Below are 9,929 nucleotides of genomic sequence, written 5' to 3' on the forward strand. Positions count from 1 at the left end.
AAGAGTGTACAGCCTCAGGTACGTTACAAACCTGTTGCTTTTATTGCCGTCTTGGAGAAAACTGCTACCAAATGCTTTAATCCATCATCACTTAAGATTGAGAGAAAAACACTGGAATAGTGCTGACTGCCTGATGTGCAAGCATCCTTTGTTCTTATCAATAAAGTCATTCAGGAATTTAGTGGAATCAGCTCATCATTTTTCATTATTGTAACAGAAAATACACACGTTTCATTTATTTCAAGTCAATAGAACTTTTAAACACAAGTTCCTACAACTTTGAGTCTTTTGAATTGAAATGGAGAGTTGGAGTTCAATCAACTCCTTAAAATAAGTTTCTAAAGACACATGATTGGCATATTGTAGTCCCAGCATGCATTGCTTGAGTCAAAACTTATTTTTTCACGGTTTGAAACATATGTAATTGAAGCTTGCTGTGTGTCTTCTGTTCATTTTAAGAAGTTCTTGTTGTTTGTTTTCACCATCATGAAAATACTGTATTGATTTCAATATTTACAGCTTCACACACTGATTGTTAAAAAACATTATTTGAGTGGTGATCTCACACATATTATTTGTACCAATGCAAGAAGAAATCAGCTTCAGTAGAAATAACTGCAGTTTGAAAGGAATTCAAATGTGACGGGAAGTCAAATTTGTTTGTAATACTGTTGGTTGGAACTGAACAGTTATTAATTCAGCATTCTAGGTTTATTGAACATGTGGTCTAAAGTTCACTTAACTTGAAATCAGGTTTTTTATGAGAAAAGACTTTGAACTGATTATTGAAGCCTAATTAAAGCCACATTATGTGCAAATTGGCATTTTGTGCGATTTGGCGCCACCCACAGTTTCTGAGCGCAACAACACAGTCTGTGACAGTTTGTCAATTTGTTTGGCAACGTAGGTGCCGACTACAGACGAAACCCATTACATCATCACAATGTTATGTGTTGAAAACTTGCATCTTAAAGCAAACATGTATGTAAATATTTTAATATACATAATGTTGCTTTAAGTTCATATTTAAGACAAGCAATTGAACTTGACGTTGAAATAGCCCAAATATAATTACACTGCACTTGGAAATATGGATCATTAATAATCATCTATTCACAGAGTGACATAAAATCAGTGTGTGAGGAGACAAAAAGCACATTAACATTAGTTACCGATCATGTCAACCAGTGATTGATTACAGAATCATTCGATCTGGAATATTTTGTCTGCAAAAACCTGCCGTTTCATGGCACGCTCAATAACAAGTTAACACAGTGTCACTGTTTGGACAAAAGCCTTGAATAAGTGCAGCTGCAGTGTCACATTATATCGCACCAGACGAGCAGCGAGGAGTCAAGTTCAGCACAAGGACGTTTCTTTATCTTGTGGCATTTTCAGCTTTTTTGCCCCATGACAGAAACATCAGACTACTGACTCAGAAACCTTGAAGGCAAATGTCACGCAAAGTTTCACACACTGGAGTTCGTGCATGGTAGTGAGTGAGTGCGTGTGTGTGTGTGTGTGTGTGTGTGTGGGTGGGTGGGTGGGTGGCTCAGACACATAAAAAATAAGTGAAGTGAAACTTGCAGAGACATGAAGGGAAAAGTAAACACAGGTAAGAGTCAACAATGCCTGTGTGGCTGTCTGCACAGGACTCTTCAGATGGCTCAAATTCAAAGGCTGAGGCGCCTCCTGTAGGCCGACCAGTGCCAGTGCAGCAGCACAGCTGAGAAGATCTATTTCTCCCGTCTGAACATCTAACACAAGATTAGACAATTTACCAACCGCGATCAAAGTCATCGTCTATGAAGAACTGTGAGCTCGGGCATGTTTATCACACCAGCAGTATGACAGAGTGTGAAACGAGAGGGGAATCTCTTCTTTTCTCATGAACTCAACCATCTAAAGATGCTCCAAATAAGTTCAGTTAAAAAGAGTCGAATCTCGTCAGATTTCTATGTGAACAACATTTGATGAGCTGAAAGAAGAAGCCTACCTTTGTCTCTGTGCTGCCGCAGAGTTTGCTCAAAGATCCATTCTTTCACAGAGTCTGTGTCGCTTTCTCTCTCTGCAGCCTGAAAACTGACCTGTTTTTTCTTTTTTTTTTTTCCTGCGGAAAATTCGTCTCCTCTGTATAACTTCATGCAATGAGGAGAGAGAGAAGGGAGGAAAAAAAGGAAAAGTAGACTTCACAGGAAATGATGACGCAGCTGTATGGAAATCATTTTGCTTGATAAAAAAAAAAAAAAAAAACACCGATTGTCACCAAACAGTTGCAGAATAATTCATGTAAGTACAGTTTAGTTGAACAGATTTGTAATGAGGAGTTTAACTGGTTGTGTCCCAGATGTTTCCAGATGTTTTCAGTCAGAAAAAGTAGCTGGAGGAATTCAATCCGAACGTGCTGTGAATCAGTGTCACGACATGAACTAGATTGGGTTATTTTTAGCAGCTTTCACCCAAATATGACTGTAAACATGCCTGAAAAGTTTTATGGGAAATTCTAGTCAGTGATGGAGCGAGTCCAGAGAGTGATTTTCCATCACCGGTCACCAAAACAGTGAATAGAAATCAGCAGTGAGAGTGAGACTTACTGTTGGAAGCCACAACAACTAACTCCTAAGTTTGCCAGAGTGGCTATTACTTTGCCACAATCTAATGGATTCTGTTTTTATTTTGGTAAAATGCACAACAAAAGTGCATTTTTTTTTAAATAGCGAGGGCCCGACTGATATATCTGTTGGCTGACATTATCAGCCGATATTGGCCTTTTGCTAATATATTGGTATCAGTCAATGATTTGTCCAATATGCTCCAACATGAAAACCTTTTTTTCAGACATTATAATGTAGACAAATAAGCTTACGGTCAGAATCAGAATCTGAAACACTCCATTAATACCTACAGGAATATTGGTATGTTACAAAATATTAAATCGCACACAATATTGCAGAGTGAGGTATATGAGGTATTGCAGTTAGATTCTCATCAGTGAATTATACGATTATTAGATACCAAGTGAAGTTCAAAACTGTTACTTTTATTGGAGAAAATTGCTATCAAATGCATCTTTTAATCCATCCATCATCAGTTAAGATTGAGAGAACGACACTGAAATAGTTCTGTACTCTAATAAATCCATCTCCGTAAGCCTTAAAGGAATGAGTAGGCTATCATGACATGTCACAGTGTTGCTAAGAAAAGCAGCAACATCCAACTCGCCGTAGGTAACATCTGCCCGTGTACAAACTGTCAGGTACTTTGTTCCTCGAACTGGAAGAGACATCAGTGGTAAGGCCTTCCGCCCGTGTAACGCACGAAGAATTTCAACACATTACAGGAAGAAGAATCACAAATATTACATAAATTTATTTCAAAGTTAAAGGTACCACATATACAATAGTTAAGAACACTTTCATGGGTCACCCAATGGTGGTTCTTCATCCACTCTGCCCGATATACACAAAATAAACTCTGTAACTCAATAACATCGCTCTGTCATACTAAAGACAACAAGGACCTTCATAATGTAACTGAAGTTAGCGCACAGGAGTGCCAGAATGAAATACAAGAGATTGGTTTAGGCAGTTGAGGAGGGCACTGATTTCAGCAGATGAGGATCAATAGCACAGCCAAGTTCACTATGACATCACCAGGAAATTGCATCGATTTCAGTGAAACTACTTGGAATATGAAAATGTAATGTAATGCATTAAATGATGGATTTCACACCAGTAGTCACACATGTAACAATGTGGAAGGAATGAAGAACTGAAAAGACATTTATAAAAGAGCTATTATAAAACATGCATTTTCAAAGAAGGCTTTATATTTTACACTTCTTCCTTTTATCCCGTGGTGAGAGCAGTAGTTCCAAGTTATATTAGTTTAGGGGTGGAAAATGGCCACCAGCTACACGTTAACAGGTCCTCACCGGTCCAGTTCTACAGCCGAGATGAGTGGGACCAACCAACATCTGGGTGTTTTACTCCGACAGCCAGTTTGTCTCGTAAAACTGAACGCGGCCCGACACTGTGGCCAGAAGGAGTTAGAGGATGTTATAAAATATTCACTCGAAAGATTTATTTTTATCTCACATTTATTAGTCTCTCTCTGCCATCAAATTTTTTTAATTGCAAATTCTCTCTGGTGACTTGGCACTTCTGCTAACCCGACTGCAGGCAGGGAGGAAATTCTGCTTTTGGAAAAATGCCATTTAAGACTGTTCATTAAAGATTGTGCAAAAAGGAATTGACTGTAATCTCTTGTGCAGCCTGTAGACTAAATAAGAGCTCCCAGCTTTGATTAAACACCTGCCGGGGACTCCTGCTCTACAGATCCAGATTACTTCACCACGTTCTCCTCACAAGTGAAACATTTGATGAGATACAAACCACAAATGAGAGAAAGGAAGCATTACAAACTGAGGGCTCCGTCACAGTGCTTTTTTTTTGTTTGTTTGTTTGTTTTTTGCTCCACCAGTGACTCGTTTGCTCGCAGGGCAGTTTAACTGAGAACAACATGGCGGTCGAACACGGACTTCCTCTGTTCCTGGACCTGTCTCCTCCAGCGCTGCTGGGCGTGCTCCACTTTGTTCAGCATGTTTGGTCGAGAGTGTGAGCGGGACAGGACATTGTGAGCGTTGGCAAAAGGCTGCTGGTCCTGAAAACACAGAATGGAAGGAAACAGAATTAGCCTAAAAAGGTACGACACAGGTGAATCACAGGTCGAGCTTGTCAATCTTTAAAAAAGGGACAAAATACTTTACATCCGCAGGCCAGGCTCTGCTCGGTTTTAAGCATTTCCATCACACCCGGACTACCTGCTTGACGGTGTGTCTTCAAGCAATGACCGCCTTGATCATCGCAGTACTACCGAAGAATCAAAGCTAACAGAGTGGCTCCTCTAATTCAGTTACAAAACACGTTTCATCTACTATGACTTCTTCACAATAAAAAACCCTCATTATTTGGTCATTTAAAAGCTTTTATTGTGAAGCAGCGTAACAGGAAGCATTGGGTTTTCATCAGCAGTAACTAAACATGACTCCTAATTTCTGAAGGGGGACATTGCTGATTTATTTTTAAGTTCTGAGCACCAAAAGCCAAAGTCCATCTAGTTCCATTACATAAAAGAGGGGCGGGTGTCTCTACAGCTGATATCTTCAAAATTTGGCAACTCTTAGCAAAACCATTTCTAGGGGTAAACTCTTAGATACAAGTAGGAGAAAAAATATGTATTTTTGATTTCGGGGTGAACGGTCCATTTAAAGACCACGTCTGCTAAGAAAAAAAAAAAATTAATTGACTTCTTTGAACAACAACAGAAACCTTTAGGTAAAAAAAATAAATAAAAATGGAGTGAGCAAACAATGTACTGAGAGAAAAGTGCTACAATATATAGTATTACATATACGGCTCACATGTTCAGGTGTACATTACTCTGCGTCACCATGCGTTTATCTTCATTTGCTTAAGTTTTGTGTCGCATAAGTTTTACATACGTTTTTCGCATAATTTTACTCTCGCTGGATTCTCTTAATCTTGTGTCTTTTGTAAGTTATATCTGGCGAGCGCTGTAACAATTCAGCTGCTATTGTCACTTAACAACCAAAAAACACAAAGTTGATGAAAAGTAAATGGAAGAGCGAGATGGGAGGATCACAGCCACAGCCGCCGTCTGCGACCAACATTATCAGTTGGGCAGCCTGTATCAAAGATTGACTAAACATTACAGGCCCACAACTTCCTCTGCAATTAATGTAGCCGCAGTATTTCCGGGTATATTAGCTGTGCTTACAGATCCCGCTCCCTTTGTTTTGATCCCAGTGACAGTTTAAAAGCTACTGGGCCACATAAACTTTGGCTCAATTACATGACTGCAGTATTAGTCATCTCAAGCTCTTTCTTACGGTGGTGATTTTCCCGTTTTTTTTGCTGCTGTAGCTTTTAGCATCTACCATTCCACATCTTTACAAACAGCAGTAACCTAATAATCTATATACTGGTAATAGAAACGGCAAATTTACCAGGAGATGTCTGACAGTAATCTGGTGGCTGTTTTAAGTTTACATCCCCCTTGTGAAACCAAATCGCAGTATATGGCTTACGACTGCTTAGTCACATTTTACAGCACAAGCTTTTCTTAGGAGAAGCCTCTCGTGTAACACTTCCTCTTCCCCGAACTGTGCCAGTGAAAACACAGAGTGCTCGGCAGGAGTTCCCCCCCCTCCCCTCAGGCGACGGCACTCACTGTTTTCCTTTAATATCTAAACGCTGCATCATATCAAATTGATTTACCGCTTGTATCCTGAAATAGTTAGGAATGGAAAGGACTATATCCACCCCAAGATTTCTGGAGAAGACATCCCAATCTTTTTTTGTGTGCACTACGATTGGGACATTACTCTAAACACCACAGTTTACCTCAAGTTTTCTACTCGCTTCTATTCATTCAACCTGTTAAAGTAATTCAATGCTGCCAATGTAAGGAATTTGAGGGAGCAGTCTTTTCCATTCCTCCTTCCTTTGTCATTCTTATGTTTACACAAATAAACAGGATTTAAAGTGCAGAAAACCTTGCTTCATTAACTCAAGCTTCTTTTAAATCACAAGAGCCGAAAAAGAAACCTGTTCTCTCATTTTAATCATGTTTAAGAATCAGGGTGGAGTCTTAAATACGCACACAGAGATAGCGGTCGGAGCTGCCGGCATCGCGCACTGCTGCAGCTCTCTGCCCGAGATTGCGGTTACTAATGGATCTGATACTGTGTGAGAGAGCACTTTTATAAACTATACATCACTCCCTGTGCTTGAAGGAGGTTTTACCACATAGTACTGCACACAAAATCTGTTCAGATAAGATCTGCTGCTGTGACGCTCAAATAAACTACTGTCGAATTCGTCATTTCCATGTTTATTTCACACGCTGGCTGCTGATTGAGGTATTATGGTTGTATTTTCTGTGTAATTTGGAGATTTGAGGCATCTGCAGCACATTTCAAATCCACCACTTCGATGACTTTGATGGACGAATCCCTTGTGGCATCTTGTGGGAAGGAATGTTGTTGACACAGATCCTCATGATAAGAAAGAATTCAGAGAAACCAGAGTGGGGGCAGCCAGCACCAGTTGTACCATAATATGAAACAGTTTTTCACCTTCTTGAAGAGAGCTGTAGCGTTATGCGGAACACATACCCCAACGTCATCGTCACTCTGGATGAGCTGCGAGTGTCCAAACAGACGCCTCTTCAACATGGGCTCCAGGAGAGTCAGGTAGACCATGTAGAGCAGCAGCATGCCCAGGATGGAGAGGTACATGATGATGGTAACCTTAAGATAAAGAATGCAATTACTGACTTTTCCGTCAACGTGAGTATGATCCAAATGTAGAAAACACAACGCATAAAGTGACATCTTTGATGGAACTCTTACTAAAATACTCAATTATTTGATCAACGGACAATTACCTTAATAAGACATGAATTATCTTATGGTATAAATCAACTAGAAATGCTGATTTCAGCTTTTCAAATGTGAGGTGTGGTTGCTTTTCTCCATTATAAAAGGTGAGTTATGTAGGAATTATGGTTAAAAATTCAAAAATGAGCTAACAATATAAACAGCTTATGATCAAACCCTCACCCTAACCCTTCTTTCAGGTATTTAACAAAAAAACATTTCAAGAAACCCAGAGATTTTGAGACAGGTGAACCAGAAGTTCATCTTACAAGCATTATGGTGATTGAAATCAATTTATAGTATTATTGTAATTGTACTGTTTTTCTCTGGAATTCTATAGAGCAAACGACTCATTTAAAAACTAAACTTAAATAACGCATACAATCATGAGGCGAAGAAAGTGACAATACAAATGTAAAATAATAAAACAACTCCGCCCTCTTCGTTGCACAACCTTCAGTGCCAACTTACCTTTATGGTCCCTGAGCTCCTTTCTTCATATTTACACTCGCAGCGTAAACAGTATGCCTCCACATCTTTTCCTTCAACTGGCATGGGTTCAACTACGTGGAGACAGTTACTGAAAAATAAATAAATAGCATTAACAGGCTGGTAGACGACAGAAACGGACAGCTTACATCATTCAGGGACGTGTACTGATGCATCACTTAACATACCAGTCTTTGAGAGAAACATTTTGCTTGTAGATTTGCCCCTCCACATCTTTGTACGGCGGGCAGATGCATTTACAGCGGATGTCTTCGGAATTCTGTACCAGATAGATCACATGCATCAGATGTTTTATGTTGGTTTATTTCAGTTTTTTCCCCCCATCTTCTCAAACCTTTTCCCTCTTTTTACACGTAAACAATCAGAACAGACACCACAGATATAACACATTTGTTTAATCTGGCTTTTACGTTTAGTTTTTTTTTAATATACTTTACTGTAAGGACGAAAGACCTTACATACTTTCATTTAAATGATATATGATTGAATTCACATTTATAGCGTTCTTACAATAGTTTTTGGAGTTATAGTGTAGGAAAAAGCTAAATAAAACCTATTGCTAAAACATGTTTTCAGGATTATTTATTTATTTATTTTTTTCATATGTGAAACCCAGTGAAAAAAAATTAAACAATTTCAACAAAATGTTTCCAGAAATATATTTTTTCCCAAATCGTTTTGACGGATGTTAAAAAAAAATTGAGGAACTACAAAATCTAATTTGCCATTTAATGATTTTTTTTTTTTACGGATTGATTTAAATCCTTACTGCTATACTTTTTCTATGCAAGCGCTGTACAAATACATGCTTTTTTCCTAGTATTAGTAGTCGTTCATGCCAACTAAAATTAATTCACAAGCTTTGATCAGTCACATACATTAAGCTACATTATTTGTTGGCTGTGGTTGTTTGCGTCTTTACATTTTGCTACACAGAGACAGTACACACATCATACCTTTCTGAAACATTTATTGTACAGTGTCACATGGCGCAAAATGACTCATGACATTTGGTAATGGGTAACAAGCAGCCAGAGATGTCATCTATTTGCTAGCTACCCTGCCTACACACAGTATACACGACTGACACATTTAGCACACCGAGCTAGCTTAAGTCAAAGCTAAAGCAAACCCGCTTTGCTAACACTCTTACTGGAATCGTACTGGACAATTACATTTTCAGGAAAATTTAAAGAGAGGACGAGATGGTTAAGTTTACTAGCTTAGTCAACTTGATTATAATCTTCTCTCTTACGCTAGCTAACCCAGCTAACATCAGCCTTACCTTCGCTGTCACTTGACTCAGTAGCACAAAACATGCTAAAGAGAAAGCCTCGAGAAGAAACACAGACTTCATCTTTACAGTCCGTCACAGCTTAACAGTTCCCAACAACCGTTGAACAGCTTCCCGACCGTTTTCAGCAATGTTAGTGTAAAAAAGTAACCTAATATCCGACGACGTTACACATCGAGCTAGCTAATTCAGGGATAAATACCCTCAGCCTCCTAGCAGCTGACTTGTAGTTTCCGGAGATGGCGGTTGCCGGTTTCCGTACACAGTGCTATTGGGAGCGCTCGATTATGGGTATGATGAGAACCGGATGGGCGGTGATATGTCAAAGTGTGCCTTTATAACGAATAACGGTGAGTTGACACTGACCATTCCTATTGTAGTCAGGGTTTGGTTATTTCCCATAATCTTAAATATGCGAGGAATGGCTGCATTATTATACACACCGCCTTCGCTATTGAGTGGATGAGTGCCTTTAGAATAAAACGATCGCAACCATAGATTCGACATTGTAAACAGCCGGATTACCAAACTATGGTTCCGGGAAACACCAAGAGGACATAAGAGCTTGCTGATGAGTATGTATACATTAACTGGTCTTAAAGGGCAGCAATTGTGTGTGTGTGTGTGTGTGTGTGTGTGTGTGTGTGTGTGTGTGTGTGTGTG

At 39.2% G+C, this 9,929-nt stretch overlaps 2 protein-coding genes across 2 annotated transcripts in view; both read right to left on the reverse strand.

The window, feature by feature from the left end:
* dennd2b (DENN domain containing 2B) overlaps window positions 1-2,129 on the reverse strand; it is a 54,960-nt gene extending 52,831 nt beyond the window's left edge. Inside the window, exon 1 of the mRNA XM_030414824.1 lies at window positions 1,997-2,129. The gene's annotated coding sequence lies outside the window, so the exon portion shown is untranslated. The remainder of the gene's footprint in view (window positions 1-1,996) is intronic.
* A 1,214-nt stretch (window positions 2,130-3,343) lies between these two features.
* On the reverse strand, window positions 3,344-9,546 carry tmem9b (TMEM9 domain family, member B). The gene is made up of 5 exons (XM_030415378.1): window positions 9,258-9,546; window positions 8,140-8,231; window positions 7,934-8,042; window positions 7,199-7,333; window positions 3,344-4,662 (listed from the first exon to the last, which is right to left on the reverse strand). The coding sequence occupies exons 1-5, from the start codon at window positions 9,327-9,329 to the stop codon at window positions 4,507-4,509; spliced, it is 564 nt and encodes a 187-aa protein (XP_030271238.1). The 5' UTR covers window positions 9,330-9,546; the 3' UTR covers window positions 3,344-4,506.
* Between the last annotated feature and the right edge of the window lie 383 nt (window positions 9,547-9,929).

Source organism: Sparus aurata, chromosome 4 (genome assembly GCF_900880675.1).
Source record: "Sparus aurata chromosome 4, fSpaAur1.1, whole genome shotgun sequence".
NCBI classification, from domain to species: domain Eukaryota; kingdom Metazoa; phylum Chordata; class Actinopteri; order Spariformes; family Sparidae; genus Sparus; species Sparus aurata.